Source organism: Osmia bicornis, chromosome 4, assembly GCF_907164935.1.
Source record: "Osmia bicornis bicornis chromosome 4, iOsmBic2.1, whole genome shotgun sequence".
Taxonomy (NCBI): domain Eukaryota; kingdom Metazoa; phylum Arthropoda; class Insecta; order Hymenoptera; family Megachilidae; genus Osmia; species Osmia bicornis.
The window spans coordinates 11873467-11893889 of record NC_060219.1 but is presented as its reverse complement, the minus strand read 5'-3'; the positions used below and the strand labels follow the sequence as shown (position 1 = coordinate 11893889).

Below are 20423 nucleotides of genomic sequence, written 5' to 3'. Positions count from 1 at the left end.
GTTTACATAGAAACATATCTAATTAGTCTCAATGAAAACAAATGACTCATTTATTGTTTCTTTAATATAATCGTATGCGGAAGTTTAATAAAATAACAAAAAAGTTTCTGTTTTTATAAATGATTTTAATTTTCTATTTTCAGTAGTGATATCTTTATTCGTATATACATACATACGGGTACACCGTTAGGGTAGCAACACTTCCTGAAAATATTAACTTGTAATTTTTGCATAAATGTGCATTCATTTATACATTAGTTATGATATAGTTGTTTAATTAATTTTAACATTCCTTTTAGCGAGTCGAATGCAATTTTAAATTTGAAAAAAGAGTTCTTGAATCCATCAGAATTTTAATTGGCGGGAAAATCGATTCGCTAACATCGATGAAACAAGTCATACATTTCTTTTGCTAAAATTATGCGATATAAATTATTTTTGATGTTCTCGTAATTCTGTTCGTGATTATGGTCTATAGTACGTATATAAAACCATTTTTCGAGAAGTGGGGAGAGGGTGGTCGATATCACCTCGAAACCACCTTGCTTTGAGAATAGAGTGACGGCAGTCACATGTCGGCCGTCGTCACGTAACCGTCGTACCGGGTTATTGTCTCAGTGACGTGCTGTTTGTTATGAAATGTGCGTCTATAACGAAATGAAGAACTCGGCATATAATACAGTGAATAATTTCTGGAAAATTAGGATAATGGAATACGTATTGGCAAAACTGAAAAGTTTCCGTATCATTTTCATATGAAGACAACAGGTATGTCAATTGTACTCTATTATATTCACATATTATTTGTAATATCATTAGTTTAACAATAAGATTATTCTTAAAATTGAATATCTGGTATTATGCTCATAAAATATATTCTAAATTCTACGCAAAACTTTAAGTATTGTATAGAATTATTGTCAAAAATGATTCTCTTGACAGTATTACGATTTATTCAAATGTAACAGATTTGATCACGTGACAGTTTATGACACATGATTGGCGCGATTTTCAATCGTAATTTCCTCTAAATTTCCTGTCAAGTTACTAGCATTTCTAGTTAATAATTAATTATTTATATTAAAATGAAGAATATTTAATACTAATTAATGATATTTAATGAAGAATATATAACACTATTAATAATATCGACACCAGTTTAAAAACGATACAGATAATTCGATATATAGGTGCGAAAAAACGATACAGGTAGAAAAGTATTTATTCTTATTGCGACCTCGTGAGAGGACAACCCTTTCTTTCTCGACTTTTCAGACACACGCACGTTTTCTTTGGATTATGCAATCACCTTTCGTGTGTACTACTTTTATGCAGAGTTCGTGTCGTGAGATTCAATGATAAACTTCGCCTCGACTCTCCCTTTTTTTTTTAAATGTTACCTGCAAAGCCAGATAAGAGCACGTCGAACGTAATATTTGGAAAATTATACACACAGTTTTGTCAACTATCAATTATAAAATGTTTTATAATTCATATTATACATATATGAAAAGTTTAAGACATAAAAATAGAAGAATTATTTTTAAATATTCCTAGAAATAGAATTTTAAAATGTTGGTATAAAATAGATAGGTCAGTAATTAAAAAAATATAATACGTATAGTTGTTACGAGTTATTGGCTTCTGTTTCGAGGGTGGTTAAACGTTTTCCTATGCATGCTAAAGAGATCTAAATTAATATTGAAACGTGTTTCGTGACTAAGGTGGTTAATTCTGCAACCGAAACCGGAAATCAGATGCGTCGGTAGCTAACCGGTTAGTCTTAGCAATGTCAATCATTTCATACATTTCTAGGTACTGCTGCCGGAAGTAAACATAACGAAAGTCAAGATGTTATGAAATTTTAATTCATCGGAAGAAGATTCACTTAAATAAATAACGAAATTCTACGAAATATTATACTAAATGGACCTTTGAATACCTTATGTATCTTGATCGAACTACTCTTTAAAGTTCGTAACAAAGAAATTATTCAAAACCAATTGATTCACTTTACTTAAGTGTATACTTTGAAACACGTATCTATGTAAAGGGCAACATTATAAAAAGACCGAGAAAATCTCTTTTGAACTAATCAATATTCTACTCGAGTACCTTAATATTTTTTTCATAGAGAATAACAAAATGCATTCGATGAATTTTTTTCCTATTATTTTAGGATGCAATTTTAGAATCAGAAATTGGAGGAAAATAAAATTTCCATTAAATGCCAGTAATATAGTTTAAATGATTAAGGATTTTATAGGACACCTTGGATATTAAACAGCACGGATGTACAAGCGTTACAGCGTTACTCGTATCACTGTAAATATCCAACGAATCTATCAATCAGGTTTGTCCTCGCGTGACTCGATGAACGAACAGGAAGTGGAAAAACGATTCTTAAGGAAGACGATGAAGGACATACGATTCCCAAGGGACGAGACGTAGCCTGGGTATGTCCGAGTGCTTCGAGTTCTCCTCATCTATGACAGGGTCGACGAATTCGGGGCCTCTGCAGCCCCAAAAGGATTCTTCACCCCTACCTTCTTCACCCTTTCACTTTCATTCAACTCCCAAGAGTCCGTCTCGTCATAATCATCGTCAGCGGCTTCCTCGAAAAATGACACTGACATCATCCAATGGACAACCCATACAACTTACTCCTCTATGGGAACACGTGGTTAGTATAATAATTTTCCCCGTTTTTGGCAAATTAGGATGCGTTTCATGACAAGCCGAATAGCATACCTGCTCCGTAATAAGCAACCATTCAATGGTACATCGAATTATGTAGAATTAATTAAAGTAGCTATGCAAAGATTTTACCGTAGGTGCGCACACGAAAGTTCCCAAGCGAGGTCGACACGCGTCTAACGTTTCTGGAGATATCAGAGAGACTGCGTGATCCGGAATGGGAGGTGCGTCAGCATGCTCTTCGTGTCCTAATCGACGTGTTACCGACTTTGAATGTTGACATCGTGGACAAGGTCATGCAACCAGTGGTACCGGAACTGGTCAATAATTTAGGCCACCCCGCGCCTGCTGTTCGCAAGGGTGCTCTCGACGCTTTACGAGTTTTTCTCACTCATAATCGCGACAAAGAGAACACTATTAAAAGGGTAAGATTTTCGTTGAAAAAAAAAACTGGAACTGGATCGTTATAATATCGTCTTGACTTTAAATTTCTTGCTGATTCTCAAAATGTTCTTCAAGCATACAAGGAAGGAAGGAAATATACGATAACCTTGCAGACTATCCCCCACTATCCGATACACTGATCGATCGTAAAACGCAATTTCATCGACCACTTGCACGTTTTCTTGCAGATTCTTCAGGATGGCTTGAACCGTTCCGAGGTGTGCGACTCTTTCCAGACGAACGTCACCACCGGAGTGATCTTGAGCGTGCCATCCTTATTGTTCCCATCGTCGAGCAGTCCATCGCCGTCTCCGCAGTTGGTGAAAGACGCAACGATAGCTTTGGCCTCTCGTTTAGCTCAGGTGCCTCATCAGGAGGCTGTACTGAAATCCTTGACTAAAATCCGTGATGCCGTTGGCACGGAAACCTTCGAGAGCTACCTGGAGGACTACGACAACAAACTGAAGAAGAACATCGAGATTCTATCGAAGATCTACAACGTAAGGTCCAATAAAAGGACGCAGAAGAAAAGCATCGAGAAAGTAACTGAGAGCAAGGAACAAGACCGAAAGTGGGATAGCGATAGCGATACGTCGGGCATAGCCGAGGAAGAGGACGAAGTGAACACTGGAGCAATGTCGGCGGCTAGAAGAGTGGTGCTGGAGACTGAAATTAAATTCAACGAAGAAACAGCCATCACGATGACCATTCTTGAAGAGAAAGACGACAGTGAGAAGGAGCAGGACGAAGAGAGCGGAACGGACGTGAGAAACGACACCGAAGGAAAGAACGCGTCTCCTGATAGACGGAAGACACCGAGAAGAGTACACTTTGGTGGAGAGATAGTCAAACTGAGGACTCCGGACAGCGACGAGACCGAGTCAATCGAGACGATACCAAAAACTAGAATACCAGTTCCCGTTTCACCGGCCACAAAGATGCCTAACGCAAGGCCAAGACCGTCCTCCCAGCCTTGCAGTCCTCGCAGAGAGGCTGGGAAAACGAACAGACCGTCTAGATCAGTTTCCAGTAGCCCCAAAAGAGATGTATATACTCATAACGCGGAGTTGAGTCCTAAGAAGAGCATCCTTGCGAGGACGAATAGTCCGGTATCGATGAAGAAGTCTGCGGAGCAGTCGAAAAAGAAAAAGAATACGAAAGATTTTAAACAGAATCCTGAAACGAACGGGGAACGCATCGCGATTAGTGGAAAACCTGAGGAAGCTAAAAGAGAGGATGTTATTTTAGTTCAGAATGCTCGGAGCAGCAATGATCAAAATTCGGTAATAGTTGCAAAAGAAAATGAAAATAGAGAAAATAACAAGGCGGAAAGAATAGAAGAGGAAGTTAGAGAAGAGAGGCTTTTAGAAGAGAAACGTGTGACCGTGGAGAATATTCAAAAAGTGGATTCTTTATTTGGTTCGCCGATCAGATGCAACGAAACAGAACAGATTCGCGATGAAGTTAACGAAGACGATAGAAGTGGTGGTAAGTTGAAAAGTTGTTTGACGACTGGTTCAAAGCACGATAACGTTGACTGTGAACGAACGTCGAGGGGTGATCGCGATAAAGCTGCGCCTAGTGTGATCGAGAAAAATGGAAATGCTGCTGGCGAAGCGGAAGTTAAATCCGAAGAACCAAGCTGGGAGGGATTAGGATTGGTCGATCAGGAAGTGTTGGAGGATTTACATAATAAGGTATAACATTTTTTTTTTTTTCTTATTTATACCTTCAATTGTTTATTGCACGACTACTTTTTGTTAAGCTTGATTGTTCATTATTTTTATTTATTATCTAATTTATGTATTCTATGCACCAGCAATTTTTTAAAGCAACACTCATTTATTTGGTTGCAACCCCTATGGATTATTAAAACAATCAGTGGCTAGTAGGAAAAGTGAGTGTTGAAGAAGTTCTTGCTCGTAAAATGGAGATTTTTATCAAGACTTTAAGCGCAGTTTGCGCGAAGATTTCAAAAGGGAAAGAAGGAAACGCGTACAGTCGATAAGCATAGGTAATGTTAATTAATGGAGTTTAAATCACGTTACACCACGCGACGAACTTTTGCCGACGAAATCGATTGACCCACTTCGTTGTAATGTATCAGAACGATCTGTCCTAAAGTCGAAGGCTTCCCCTCGAGTCACATTAATGAATGGATGTGAACGAAAAAAAAAAGGAAAAAAAACAGGGTGCTCGTTAACGAGCTTCAAATTCTTTGCGATTCTAATCATACTTCATATTTTATTCCTTATCCTTTTTACAAAAAAAAAAGTAATTATCGTGAAGAAATGTAATATCGTTTATTAAGAAAATTCTAAGTAGAAGTTGCATATTGGAAATAAACCTCAGGCGAATAATCGAACAGCTCAAAGTCTAATTTGAATTTTTCATACAATTTTTCCACCATATCTCGGTTCAATTGACTGAAATATATTCTCGACGCATTCGAGTACCCGCCGCTATGTCGCCATCTCGGTTTAATTACCTCTTGCAGCTGTAATTTATGGATCGTATAAATCTGGTCCCTCCACAATGTTTCTACCTATAGAACATGTCGTACGTAATGATTACGATTAACAATTAAAAACATATATTTTCTTTACAGAAACTATGGTCCATTGCCCAAAGATTAATCGAATACCTTTGCAATTATATCATAATTAACGATACAAGGTGTACAAAAGAAATAGTAAGGCATCCAATGATCGTCTCCATAGCTGGCCAAATCAGTATCAATTAAATATTGTACAAATTCTTTGAAAGTGGGCTCAATTCCCGCTGGTTCAGGTATGTCCTTTCTTCTAATCATTTGATCATCTCGAGGTTTTGTGAAATTCTTGTCTTTTAACGAATGATAAATACTTCATTATCCTGTTAGCCGAGCAAGGAACATCAGGATCAATATTTTCTACCGTGACTTACCACGGTACTTTTCAACAATCTTGTCACCGTATTTCCGATAAAAGTGAAGTGTCCCGTGTTCCCTTCCAGCCACGGAGTTTTCCAGCTTATCGCGATACGCGCTCAACAATCTTTCAAATGGGTGCCTTACCACCAGTAGTTTCTTCGTTGCTTTTAAAGCCTGTATCAGTTTTTCTTGTTTAATCTTGTTACTGGATTAGTCGGAGCGTATTTGAATAATTCGGAAACTTTGGGAAACATAGAATTTGGTATTGCCATTTTTCACTTGGGCCCAGTTCGACCCAGTAATTATAGTTTATTAAAGGGTATAGCAGGATAAGATGATCAAAAGTGCCCTTGAGTCGATTTTATTCAGCAATGCACCATTTATGAAAAAGCTCCCTTTTAGAATATTCTAGAATCGGTTCAAGGGCACTTTTGACCATCTCATGCTGCTCTACCCTTTCTAAATTTTCGGTTTAGAAAATTAACGAAGTTTTACCTGGTCGGCTTCTGGAAACTCTAGTTCCGGTATTAGCCTTCTGGCAATGGTCGATATCTGCTCCTTTCCACCGTTTAGTTCCTTCTCGGACACGTTCATTAGAAGACATAAGTTGTAAATCCATGTTGTACTACCAGCTTTGTAAATCGGACAGTATGATAGACCGTGATTCCTATTCGATTATTACTGTTGTTGCAGAAGCATAAGATAAAGTGATTTTTATTTATCGAATTAAATAACAAACCTGACTATATAAAAAACACTGTATTGCGGTGTAGGCGGATGTTTAAAAATAGAAGATTCACCAATTTTCTTATAGATTCCTAAATTGTACTTTTGACAAGTACTTCTTATCGTCGATATTCTATTGGAATTATCATTCTCTGCTTCAATCTAAAAGTAATTGATAAGTTACTATCTTTGTTTTTATAAATATATCTATTTATCTACCATCAGTTTCTCTCTATCACCGAACTCGGGCAGTGGTTTGCTTTCATCTCCAATAAGTAGCAATTTTATAACAAAAAAAGCTAATACACAACTGATGACACATTTTAAAATTTGAATTGACCCTCTTTTATAACTTCTAATCATTATTCAACACTTTATCTTTCATTCTATTGATTTTGTTTCAGAATTCACCGATAAAAAAATATATTTAACAGAAGAGCAAAGTAGATATTCGTTATTCTCTCTGGCAAGGCACTGACTGACCGGTTTCCTCCTTTATTCGGACAGTGATGGATTTAGAGTATTCTGAACCTGTAGCAAGGAACTATATTCTAAAATTTAATTTCAAATTCCAACAAATAATCAATTATTTATACCAGAAGTTGTAGGTATAAGATTTAATACCGTTTCTGTTAAATGATTATACAACGAGAATGAAGTCCTTGAACTACTAACGAATTATTTAGAATTAGATCATAGATTTGATAAAGGTTTGTAGGAAAGAGAACTTTATGTTCTTGTTGTGAACGTTTGTTTGCCTTATCGTCTTGATTAAACTTATCTAGTCTTATCGAATAAATCCGCTCCTGGAATCGAGTCAGAGGTATTCCAGCACGAAAACTCAGAGGAGATTCCGTTGCATACTAATTCGATTAGTCGAGTAACTGGGATGTTTTTGTATAAGTTTAGATATCAGATACCTATTAAGCTATTATTTTCAAGTTTTTAAAAATTTAATTTGTCTTTAAAAATATAGAATTTGGAATGCTTATTAAATAGAGTCTATGGAACTTGATAAATAGGATTTGAAAAATATAGAATTTGGCACATTTAGTTCGGTATATAATATTTTCACACCTCTCTGTACGTCAGACTCCACCGATGAAAGCAGACAATAGTTTTAATGCAATTATCGATATCACAGAAAAACGTAAGTCTCGTGACCACGAAAGTATCTTCCTTTCATTCAACGGAAGTTCAAGGCTATTCTATACCTTCTTGTGAATACAACTTGTACACCTGTATACCTGTATGATACATTTATGCAGTACACTTATGCACATGCACATGCTTGTGCGATAAGAATATCAGAAAAGTAAATAATACTCTTTATATCGATTCCTAATGTAGCGTAATTCTCAGCATTCCAGGAACTATTTTAAATAAAATTTTAAGAATTTAAAAAATTAGCTATGAAACTGTTTTATGCTTTAAAAAATATGCACCTTGCAGCATAATATTGTCGTTTAGTAAAGCTTGTACGTCAGGGTGATGCTTTAATTGCTCGTAATTTGTCTTGGTCACTGTTGGAATATACATATATTTGAAACACCGTCGCGTCGGTTAGTTGAAATTTTACAGTTTGTCTGATTAAGTAGATTGATCGCATTACCAGGGGATATTTCTCTCAGGCGACGTTTGTCGTATCTTCGTGGCAGTGAAACAGCCTGTTCAAATTATGCATGCTGTTTCATTTTCCACCTGATAGGACCGCGTCCCGTCGCGGTTCGAGTATGAATATTCCGCGGGTGAAAAACGACAGATTTCCTCGCGAAACATTTATGCCGCTCCGAGGGAAATTCTCTGGTTCGCCGGCTAACAAGAAAATAATTAGGAACGTGTTGCGTGTAAAACGTCGTTTCTCTCTACATGCAAATTGCTCCTGGCAATTGTACTGTACTTCCACTTTGCTGGAACTTTCACGTGGCATCCTCGAATTCTTTATGATATCCACAATTTGCGTTTTCATTTCCGTGCTTCGTGTAATTACAAGATACCACAAAGAGAACGAGAATCTTTTTGTCCTTTTTTTTCTTTTCGGAAATACGTGGATTTTTAAAGCTTAAACTATGAAGAAAATAACTGCATAAAGGTTTCATGGATATCATTGATACAGAATGATTGATCTTTTATTGAAAAATGAACGTTTCCCTCGATAAACTTTTAAAGACATCTACGTGCTATGTATATCTATATACCGTTAAGTTCAATGGAATTATGAAAGTCAATGATATTGATTACTTCCGTGTAAATAAAGCCGAATCGAAAAGTGAATGCAGATGTTACCTAGTGCATTGCATTCAGAGTTGCTGCAACGATCGATAATGTTCACTGGACGACTCTTGATTCTTGACCAAACGGCATTACTAAATGATACTTTCTCTATGAAATTTCTATCAATTATTAATAAAATTTTTCATTTCTCAATGATACACCGAACACAGGATAATCTATAAAAGTTGCAGAAATCCCCAGGATAGAAAATAGATAAAAGATCATTATTAATTAATTGTAATTTGATATCGTTTCAGGAGGATTGGAGAGCTCGTGTAAGGGGTTTAGAGAGAGTAGCATCGGCTTTGCGAACGTCTTCTGCACTGATCGCGATAGAGCCACGATTAGGATCTCTTTTGCATGCAGTGCTAGGCTGCGAAAGGAGCTGTCGAGTAGCGGCTGCGGGCTTAGCCGTGGCTAAGGTAAATCTAATTTGCGCCATTAGATCAATCCTGAGCGATACCATTATTTTAATTGACGTACAGAATGTTCCGTAATAATCTATACAAATGATAAACAATTTGAAAGTTAAGAAATCCTAAATAAAAAATTGCCACTCTTTATGGAAATGTATCGCGAAACGCTGATATTTCCTATTGAGATTTACAGTCTTCTGACTTCAACTGATAAAAATGATTTTCTCTACTTAGATAGTCGTAGCTGGTGTAAGCGAGGAGGCTTTGAAGAAACAATTACCGCAGTTAGCTTGGGGTTTGGCAAGACACGGAGGACCCAGTGCGACCCAGTTGGCCAGGATAACGATGCTCAGGCTAAGACCTGCTCTTCTCCTGGAACAACTTCTGCAACCGCAGTGTCTAAATGCTAGAAATGCCAAAGTGATTTATTTTTTTTTTCTTAATTTAGAGGTAATTCTCTTTGGCAAAGTTTTCATTTTAGATGGATTTTGGTTTTGTTGCAGACTAGAGAAAATACACTGCAGCTGTTAATTTTTTCATTGGTAACGTTTCCAAGTACAGAATTCAAAGCGGATATTATAGCCAATAAAGTGGCTAAAATGGTTAGAGATAGACGACGTAGGGTGCGACAAGCTGCACTTGACACTTTGGCTGTTTTAGCACAGATATATGAATCTGAGGTATACCGTGTTTCTTATCTAATGTGTTCTAGTGTCTAACGTAAATTGGATCTTTCTTTTTTTTTAGGAAGTGTTAGCAGCAGGAAAACGAGCATCGGAAGGTTATCACGATGCAGAGGCAATGATGTCTGCAATCAGGGCTCGTCTAGCTCGTAAATCCTTACCCTTAGTCTCTGTTGATGGTCTCGTTATGTACGGTTTACAAATTTCACCTACCGTGCAAATAGCTACAGGTAAATTCATTGCTCGTAAATTTTTATTCAGTGTTTCATATTTAAGTATATTTGTACAGGACCTGACGTCGATTGGATTGTAGCTGGAAGTGGTTCGGTTTCGCCCAGCATTGGACGTACCAAAAGCCAAATTATAGCTACGAGGTCCGAGAAAGAAAGATTTGCAAGGTAGTTACTAGAAAGTCAGATTCATCAAACCAGTGATTACATACAAATAGTGGGTACTTAATAATCTTTACAGGAATGAAAATGCTAATTGTGAAAGCCCATGGATCGAAAGACCAAACTTCGTTGCACTTGGAGTTGGAATGCGTTCTAAAACAGGCCCGCCATTGGTTTGGCAAATGGTTCCAACCCAAAATCAGGTAAAAATAATCCTTTGAAGTTGGAGGGTTCCTCTGTGGAGATGTGTAAAAAAAAATTACCCAATTACCAAATACTGCATTTCTCTTGGTATACTTAACAATTATTCCTTCATACCAAATGTAATGTAATCAGGCCACTGCAGTTACGTTAAATATAATTTGTTAATTGTATATGTACATATGTATTGTTGCGCTGAATGCGACTGTAGTTATTAACAATTTTAATGAACTCATTAATAAAACATAAGCGTAAAAGCTTGCGTTGACGTTTGATCGCGTGTCGCGAAATCAACGTTTACTTACAAAATGTAATCGCATTATATCAGGGCCCTAGTTAAGTTGCAAATCATGGTTGTATATTTACACAATGTTAATTCTGATGTTGTGTTGAAAAATATGTAGTTTCAACGTTTAATGGTTTGCAATTATTGACTTTATATCGATGATAAATCGTTTCAAGTGACTCGTTGATGGATTCAAGACAGTAGATTAACAACATTTGGATCGCTTTTTTACCGCTTTGCCGGATAAACGGTATGAGAAAATTTCTTTTCAGTTTTGCATTATTTTTTATTGTTTATAAAGAATTCAATTTTGTATTGATTATAATTCATTGAAATTATGTATCATTCATGTTTCATCCATTTGTTAGAAACACTTAAGGTTAGCACATGATTATTTATTATTTTTTTATTGTAATAATAGTTGTAAAATTGTATGTATCTTTTTATTTAGAATCTTGGATGCGAAGATGAAGTGAACTTATTGGAAACCAAAGGCGCAACTACAGATATCCGTAATGGTAATTATTATGTAAATATTGCTCTTTTAATATCAGTATAATTAACGATAATAAATATTAAGTATTAGGTACTTTTGTTTAAGGTGAAGCTTTCAATTTGGATATAAAATCGAGAAATCAAACAAGAATTCCAGCATACCCGAGAGAATCCGCCAATTATCGTATCATCGTAGAAGATAAATTTGATCGGAGGGTAAATTTCACGAAATTTCATGGTTTCTATTTAAAAAAATTCTTATAAAGTTTTGTATCTTAGGATAACGGTAACAAAACAGAATCAAGAATACCTGTACTGTATATTCGCGATCGTGGGGCAAAAATTGATTACAATCAGGATAAATCAATTAATTCTCAATTAATAAATCCTAATTCGAAAAGAAGATTCAGAGATAATATAGAAGAAAATTTTAGGTATCAACTTTTTATTTTTATTATTCAATAAGATATAATTGTACGGAAGTAATTGAAAAGAAATAATGAAATGTTAACAGAAATTGTGGGGCAATGTATTATCGAAGAAGAAAAAATCAACAAGATTATGATAATTATCGTTCGATGAAGAATAACGCTAGCGCAGAATACAGTGTAAACTTTTATCTATCAAACGCGACATCTGTACGATTAAGTTATATGCAATAATTAATCGTTAATATTGCAGGATGTTGCAGACAACTCGAATCAAGAATTATCGAATGTTAATTCTAGAATGTACCCAAAATATACAGAAAGGGACAAACTATCAAAAAAATCTGATAGATCTAAGTGCAGTTGTTCGAGTTCCATTGAAAGTCATCAACCTTCGTTATCGAAAAATGTTCAACAATCATTCATAATGCATAATATGTAAGTGTAACTTGATTACACGCATAAAATTATTTAATTAAATCATTGTTATTTAACTGTTTCAGGTACAACGCGGTTTCACACCGAGAGAACCGATTTGGTGATGAGAATTCTTTTCGACCATTGCAAACGGCTCCTACGCCATTAACATATCCTTATAATACTGCGGATTTTAATCAAAGAACTGATGAAAATAATGATAGTAATTTGTCTCGAGTAAGTAGGGTTGATTGCCATGTCATACATATTATTAGGAATTTTCTGATTTATCTAACATTTCTTACAAACTTTAATAATTTTGTAATTGTATTGCATTATAGCCAAAATTTCATCGTAGAACGAAAGATGCAGCTGCTCAAAAAATTACTAATGTTGAAGTATCATCATCAGATGCTCAGACTAGTGAATATTTCCCTGCAATATGTAGCGGTACCCCGTGTAGAAGAAGATTACGTTCTCTGTCTCCATCGCAGTTGTACCATCGTCAGCAATTTGTTAAAATATACGATACGTAAGTAACCCATTTTCATTTTTAAAATAGTTATAGTAAGAATTATTGCAAATATTAAAACAGAGTAATGATAATAAATAGTAGAATTTCTACGGGTTCCTTTTTCTATCTGAAGGTAGTGACGCAATTTTATGGAGGCATTATCGCTCCTGCCAGTCATTTTATTGTTTTTTTTTTTTCAAGAATCCTATCATAAAATTATTTGCTTATTTCGATGCATGCTACAAAATGTATCGTGACAATTTTTACAGCTTTCTAACTATATGTAGTTCTAGGAAGGTAACTCTTCTGAGAATGTAACTCTCTAAACCAACATTATATGGGTAGCATTGAAACCATTATATTGTATTTACTTGATCGATTTCTTCAGACGTTAAATGAAACATGACTCGTAGTTTTATCCTTTAAATCAACTTGAAATTGAAATTTTATTTTTAACTTATTATCTAGGACACGTTAAAAAAACACTCTTACTTTTGTACTGATAATTTAAATTATTAAAATTATATACAGTTTTATTTAAAGAACATTTATAAAGTAAGAAATCTGTTGAGAAACGCTTGATCTCGTTTTTCTTTCCTGTGATTTATGATTGTTGCGTGAGAGGTAATGTTAGAACTGGACTCGTAATTATATTTCGTCGTGATTTAAATAACTCATTGTAAAGCCCTATCTAAGCGGTTATTTAAATTCATTATAAAGCTCGTCGAGAAATTCTTACGAGCATTATATCGTAATTCGAAGCCCTAATAACTGATAAACTAAAATTGATTGCGCATTTGCATATTTTATTTATAAACTGTATAATTTTTAAAATTGAAATTTCTATAAAATATTGGGTGTCCATGATAGAAAATAGATAGAAATGAACTTAAGAAAGGGTGAAAAGTGATGACGTTATAACCGGTCATTTTCACCCCCGGATACTTATATCCACATAGGTCTTACAGCCCCTTGACAAAGAAGGGGTCGAGCTACGGTCAGTGTAAAGCCATTCGATATGGTATCACGGGGTTACAGGTGAAATGGTAGAAGGGAAAAGAGAGAAAAGGAAGGAGGGGATTACAGGTTGAAAGGTAGGGGCAGCGGTCAGCGTCGAGACGCTTGACGTCTATGTGGGCACACAGTCGTGCGTATGCGTCGTCATTTGTCGCATCCTTTACAATTACCCCCCTCTATATTTCTTTTTTAATTTAGCAAGAAAGTGTATAATTGTGCTATAGTGACATTGTGGAAGATAAATTTTATGGTGTGATTGAAAGTATCAGGTCATTTTATATAAAAAATGTCTTATTTATATTGTAATTTTTTGTTAATATTTTTTAACGTTAAAGACAATTGAATATATTAAACTGATGGATTTTAATCTTTTTCTAGATTATGGGGGGTGTAACACCCTCTAATATTTAAATTAGGTATTTTTTAATACCGGTTGAATAAAATTTTATTGCAATTTATATTAAAAATCTTAATTACAGATTTTGTATTATAACAATGTTAGAACTTTGTATTTTTTCATTTTTAATTTTGTATTTGAATTTGAACTTGCAGTGTTAAGTATAGTCGGTTTGATAACAGGTTGTTAATCAATCATTCCTTAACCTTAGGAAGATAAACTCGAAGTGCTGAGAATTAGAATTGCATATCGTTTAGTCACGTGAAATTTACTGCCTCCAAGTTTCTTGAAATTTACAAAATCTCTTGAACCGACAAATTTTCTACATTGTTATCAGTTTCAAACTATTCTTCACATTGTTTTCTAGTTGAAATTAAATTCGAAGAACTATTACTCCGTTTATTGATTAGAAATTACAACTTGGAGTTGCATAATTTACGTGTAACGCTATTTTCACAACGGACTAATAATAGTTAAAGCAACTATTGGAATCAATAGTAAATCGCTTTACAAAACGTTTCTTCAACTTCTCTAGCGTTCGAAATAAAAAAAAGAAGAATTTGAAAAAAGTGAAATTAAAATAATCTTCTTCATTATTAATTTCTCTACAATTAAAAAAATATGGTGTCTTCGAAGCAACAAAATTATTAAACAATTTCTTAAATCCTTGTTATCGTGTGAAAGGTGAAGAATGAAAGGAAGAAACGGTATAAAAATTATCTACAAAAAATGTGCAATAAAGATAAGAACTTTTGACCGTGATCGATGAACAAGAACATATGAAAATGATCTTCAAGTACTGCACTTGGCCTGAAGAGGCCAAGGAGAGCGACAAGGCGACGGTCTTGAAAAACTCTGATTCAAATTCGATCGGAAGGGATGAAAATTTTCATTCAAGAAGAAAAGAATACAAGATAACCAATACAGTTCTTCGATACTGTCCTTGTGCTTTTCGATGTCGAAGATCCGTGGATGTTGAAACGGAAGAGGTGGATTCCGCTTTTAGGATAACCACCGCTAGTAATATTACTCCTGTCATTCCTTTGGGGCTAAGTCGAAGCGATGACACTATGTAGGTTTTTTTAAATTTCTAATAAAACACGTGGGATTTGTTAACTATAGTAATGCAGCGAGTACCGATAGAAATTACATAAAATACATTCTTTACACTTTGTGTCCTCGACATTCGAGTATAAAAATAAAGAAGTATAAAGTGCAAAATTTGACATTGAATTCTTTCATTAAATATCGTTTATTCGTTGTTTCAGAGATAAAACGGTGAACGAAGAAGAGTACAATGAAAAGAATAAACAGCACTTTTTATCGGAAGAAAATTACAGAGTGGCGCAGATGAATGTTGAAACCCAATTCGAAGGTATTTAATAAATCATTATAAAATAACTGCTTGCTAAAAAAACAAATTAAGAATATTATCTCTTTTTCTTTTTTCTCATGTTTGCTCGAGTATTTCACAATATTTTGTCCATAGAAATTATTACCCCCAATCGATTTTCCGAAGGCCAGATCGTTATTGAATTAAATTTAGTACCTATAGAAAACTGTTGGACACGTTTCAATGGAATTTCGATGGTTAACAAACGATAAATCAACCTGTGGGACTAGCTGGAACGATCGAATGTACACGAACTGGAACGCGAGGTTCTTCACCTCAGACTAACATGTAAAGCCAACACGATGGGGATGTAATCAATATTTTCTCGTCACGTTTAAGCCTCGTTTAAACGGGCATTTTTTTCCATATCAAAAATCGTCGCCAGCTATCTCAGGGTCCTCTATTCTAATATCATTTTACAAAATGTTTCACACAATTTTTCAATCATTCGTTATCAATGTATTTATTAGATTTGGCTTACCCAAATCCGTACTAGAGTTAAAATTTTTCTTTGTTCTTTTTTTTTTTAAGTTCAAAGGAATAAAAAGATGCGTCACGAGATACGCATGCAACAGCCATAAATGAACAGACCCTGAAGTATTGTAATCTAGATCGAAATCTTTCGTGATGTTCAACATAAAGAATTGATCGTTTACTCGAACATTTGTATATGTGATAAATCACGGCTTTTTTTTCACTACCATATCGTGTAATAATTGTTTATATTATTTCGTTTTTACTGCTCACCTGGAAGATACTTATCAAACATTGATTTGACATTAAAAAAGAGTTTAGTTCACTTTCATTGAGTAAACAAGAGCAAACGTAGAGGAAAGAAAGAATGAAAGGATTTAGATGAATAATTTGATTCGTATTTTTCTAGGGGATGATTACGAACATTCGTCGTCGGATGCGTTAGAAAATAATCAAGAGGATATTGAGCAGGATGTGCAAGACACACGGGAGGATACCGATAACGGGTCATCCAGTTCTGATATACAAAATGCGGAGAGTGCGTTTGATATCATCACTGGTCAATCTTCCCCCGCGAGGGATACCGTTGACTTTGTTGTAAATAAAGATATAAATAGTTATTTAATTTTTATTCTGCATACCTGATCTAATACCCAACCGCGTTCGTAGATCACATTGGACAAAAAGACCGAAACTACAGACGAAGTAATAATCACATCGAACGAGGACGAACCATCAAAAGAATGGAGCAGCGACGAGGAAGAAACTTTAAAGAACGAAAATCAAACTTTGTCTAGACAATTAGAGTTCCACGATGATGATCAGAATGAAAGCCAACTCAGTTCTTCCGATGAAGCTGAAAGAACGAATACCAAAAGAAGATCCATAGTGTCTGTTTTATCGAGTGAACGAATATTAACAAACGAGAGCTTGCAAACGTCTAATGAAATCTTGCATTCGAACTTTCAAAATGTGGGGTCATCGCCTTTGAGAAGCTCAGCCAGCCCTAAGAAATCGAGTCGATCGTCGAGTCGGAATTCGAATGACTTTGAAGCGTTGAAATCACCGGGACGTGGTTCTTGCAGCAGTTCGCGTAAATTGGTTAGTCAAAAATGGTGCGAGGTCGGTATATTATTTTTTACAGTTATTTAAAATGTTTCTTTTTAACAGAGTTTTGAATTAGAAGACAAGAATTTCGTAGACTCGGGTGAAGAAAAAGTGGTTGCTTCTGAAATGCAGTGCGAAAAAGATTCCTTTCAAACGATAGAATCGGGTCAGTCTCGCAGAGGATCTAAAACAGGAGAATCACCAACGATCATTATTGCCTCCAGACCTCATTCTTCCACGGACGTTTCTAATTATTCTGAAAACCATGTAGAAACCACCGTTCAAATAGCAGAAAATAATAATAATCCTCTCAGGGTAAATAATTATAAAATGAACCAAAGTTATTTATATTCTTCCTATATCGTATCATCAATCGAAATGTTCTGTTTCAGTTTGTTAATGAATCTAATGAAAATAATAATTTAGAAGATGGACAAAGTAAAGACAGTTCTAGCGAAACGAATACAGAACCGGGAATCTTAAAAATTGAGGTAACAACGCGGTTGCGAATAAGGAGTCGTTCATTTTCTTGATTCTTAAAATGTTGATAAGTACAGTTAATTTTACTTTATTCAGACTCAACCCGTGGAATCTATTAATTTATCCAAAAGACTCCCATCGAAAGTTCCTCGCGCCACAGGAAGATATAGAGGCATTTCGAGCAAAAGAAACTCGGATAAACCAGAGAAAACAAAACCCATAGTACAACAGTGTTTCGCTCATCTCGAGAGTAAAGACTGGTAAATAAAGTCTGAAATTGAAAGCAGAAATACAATCTAACATTAAAAATGAACCTTTTATTATTGTTTCAGGGAGATCACCATGAAAGGTTTGAAAACGTTGTCTCAGCTCGCAAAGCAACAACCTGAATATTTGGATGTGTGTGCAACAGCGACGATATGTCGACTTTTAGGCCGACAAATAAAAAGTCTTCGATCACAGGTCGCACGAACCGCGTGTTTGGCCGCTGGTGACATTTTTAGCTCGTCGATTCGTGGTATAGATCAGGTGAAAGATCTAAAGTTCTCTATTTCTTTTGCTATGGAGACTTAGCAAAATAAAAGACCTACTTTCGTTTCTTCTTTCTACTTATTATTCGTGTTTTTAATAGGATTTTGAAGACATAGCCGAGCCACTGCTTCACAGAACAGCCGATACGAATCGGTTTCTTCGCGCGGACAGTAATGCAGCTTTGGATCTCATGATCGAACATCTTCCTCCTCACAAAACTATCGCTGTAATCGTGCAACGCGGTGCAAGGTAAATTGTTCATTGAAATATCGAAAAGTTCCCTGTAATACGTTCAATCTTATTGTTCAGCCATCAAAATGCTATTGTAAGAGCTGCAACGGCTAGATTACTGGCATCCATAGTGGATCGAATAGGACCCGAACACACGATGATTTTGCCAAAGGATGTGAAAGATAAACTGCTTAGTACAGGTGCCAGGTTACTGATCGATGGGAATCTGGATGCTAGGTAAAACGACAATCTTGTTAATTTTTTGGAAATTTTCTAGATGGGAAGACTGATGGATTCCATGGACGTTATGACAACATAATTAGATATATTAACTTCACAGGAACCATGCGAAGAAGATGTTCCGACGGATCATGGGTTGCGAGGGATTTCGAAAAGCGTTGACAGACGCGGTACCGGAAACCACTTTAAGACACATCGACAAAACCTTGAAAACTCTTTAATGGTTCCATTAAACATAATCATATAATATCTTGCATACGTGTCTCCTTGCCAGCTGGATTTTATCCATCAAACAAGACTGTGAAAAAAAACAAATTGTTTATTCGAATTCAGTGGCGTGTTTTGATAATGATTTTCGTGGAAAGCATGAAACCGCGTTTTCTTCCCTCGGTCTAATAGTATGTTCAGCCGTGAAAGAGGAAAAGAAGCATGATTGATACACGACTGACGATGTTCTTCAACATTTCACATTTTGATACTCTGATGTACGTCCGTACATTTCATTTTTTATACGATTGTATAGACGCCACACTCGTATTGCAACGAGAGAAGTTTATTTACATAAAGTGGATTTTTACAATTTCTTTATTTTTCATAATCCATATGTTACATCTTAATGGGACTATTGATTTCAAATTGCTAAGATACAATGAGATTTGTAATGACATTTCTACTCGACCAAATTATTCCGATTTTTATAGATAAGAAATTCACAGTATGTAAATAATTCTTGTTCCACTTCGTAAGCAATGCTTCAGATGATTATATTATCTGTTACACGTCAATCTCGTTTTGATATCATTTTAAGCCAGCATTGATTGCTTTTGATGACGCTTGTACTTGAAATTTTAGTGCCTTATAAGATTGAAAGAGTTTATCACAATTAAAAAAAAAAAGATTTATCTAAAATTGTTTTTAATGAACCAGTGTAAATGATTGTGAGAGTTCGATATTAATGATTTGAATGATGCTCAAATTGTTAGTCGAAAGGCTATAATCCTGTTATAATAATTTAATTAATTCGCAATATTACAAATTCTATGATAAGACAGAGTCAATCGCATAAAGTATAAATTTTAAAAAAAGTCATGGATACTTTCTCATTAATATACATAACATATTAATACGAATAAAATGTGATATATATACGTAATGAAACGGTATTAAGTTTTACTGAAGGATAGCTTTCTACGTTACTAATAAATTACAAATTTATAATGTTGTAATGACAAAACTTTTACTCTTCTTTTCACTTCACCAACTCTTCAACAGGGAGTTGCAGGAAGAAAGTTATAACTAAATTTCATTGAAGAAAGGAATATCATTGCTGATGGCAATGATTCCATTTCGAATAGCTGACTGTTAATCATTCTATTAACTTGTATTTATTACTAATATTATTTGTTAACGATCTCCAATTATTAGTATTATACAATTTCGAGGAAATCAATGTAAATACATAAATTAATATGTACAAAATCAACCAAACAATATGGAGCTCTCTAATCGAAGTGAAAGAATTCAATTCAATGTTCCGTCCATTGTTATAGTGCAATAAATCACTTACGATATTTGTATTTATATATTTAATTATACACGCGTCGTGCATATGTGTATACTTATTTATCTCGACGAAATATATACACATTATTGAGTAATATAATTAACG

General features: G+C 35.0%; 2 protein-coding genes across 3 annotated transcripts; one reads left to right on the top strand and one right to left on the bottom strand.

Moving 5' to 3' along the window:
* Positions 1 to 793: 793 nt before the first annotated feature.
* LOC114879568 (TOG array regulator of axonemal microtubules protein 1) lies at positions 794 to 20367 on the top strand. Of its 2 annotated transcripts, XM_029194594.2 has the most exons (26): positions 795 to 2683; positions 2835 to 3122; positions 3330 to 4838; positions 9310 to 9474; positions 9703 to 9888; positions 9972 to 10148; positions 10216 to 10381; positions 10441 to 10549; positions 10623 to 10746; positions 11482 to 11548; positions 11632 to 11741; positions 11805 to 11959; positions 12040 to 12133; positions 12207 to 12391; positions 12457 to 12607; positions 12712 to 12902; positions 15567 to 15673; positions 16575 to 16762; positions 16835 to 17266; positions 17336 to 17587; positions 17665 to 17763; positions 17849 to 18012; positions 18085 to 18280; positions 18384 to 18532; positions 18593 to 18751; positions 18855 to 20367. In XM_029194594.2, the coding sequence occupies exons 1-26, from the start codon at positions 2459 to 2461 to the stop codon at positions 18973 to 18975; spliced, it is 5769 nt and encodes a 1922-aa protein (XP_029050427.2). In that variant the 5' UTR covers positions 795 to 2458; the 3' UTR covers positions 18976 to 20367. The 2 variants fall into 2 exon arrangements, with proteins under 2 accessions (XP_029050430.2, XP_029050427.2); XM_029194597.2 differs by lacking the exons at positions 11805 to 11959; positions 12040 to 12133 and having other exon boundaries at positions 794 to 2683.
* LOC114879571 (carbohydrate sulfotransferase 11-like) lies at positions 5366 to 9403 on the bottom strand. Its single transcript, XM_029194602.2, has 6 exons — positions 6998 to 9403; positions 6792 to 6940; positions 6548 to 6719; positions 6067 to 6226; positions 5786 to 5985; positions 5366 to 5686 (listed from the first exon to the last, which is right to left on the bottom strand). Exons 1-6 carry the CDS (start codon positions 7139 to 7141, stop codon positions 5459 to 5461), a joined length of 1053 nt encoding a protein of 350 aa, XP_029050435.2. The 5' UTR covers positions 7142 to 9403; the 3' UTR covers positions 5366 to 5458.
* Positions 20368 to 20423: the final 56 nt, after the last annotated feature.

Coding starts and splice junctions, on each gene's coding strand:
- LOC114879568 (XM_029194594.2), top strand. CDS start 2,459: ATGTCCGAGTGCTTCGAGTTCTCCTCATCTATGACAGGGTCGACGAAT. Junction 10,149..10,215: donor CACAGATATATGAATCTGAG/GTATACCGTGTT, acceptor CTTTTTTTTTAG/GAAGTGTTAGCAGCAGGAAA. Junction 11,742..11,804: donor AAGATAAATTTGATCGGAGG/GTAAATTTCACG, acceptor TTTGTATCTTAG/GATAACGGTAACAAAACAGA.
- LOC114879571 (XM_029194602.2), bottom strand. CDS start 7,141: ATGATTAGAAGTTATAAAAGAGGGTCAATTCAAATTTTAAAATGTGTC. Junction 6,941..6,997: donor GTGATAGAGAGAAACTGATG/GTAGATAAATAG, acceptor AATTACTTTTAG/ATTGAAGCAGAGAATGATAA. Junction 5,986..6,066: donor GATTGTTGAAAAGTACCGTG/GTAAGTCACGGT, acceptor ATTCGTTAAAAG/ACAAGAATTTCACAAAACCT.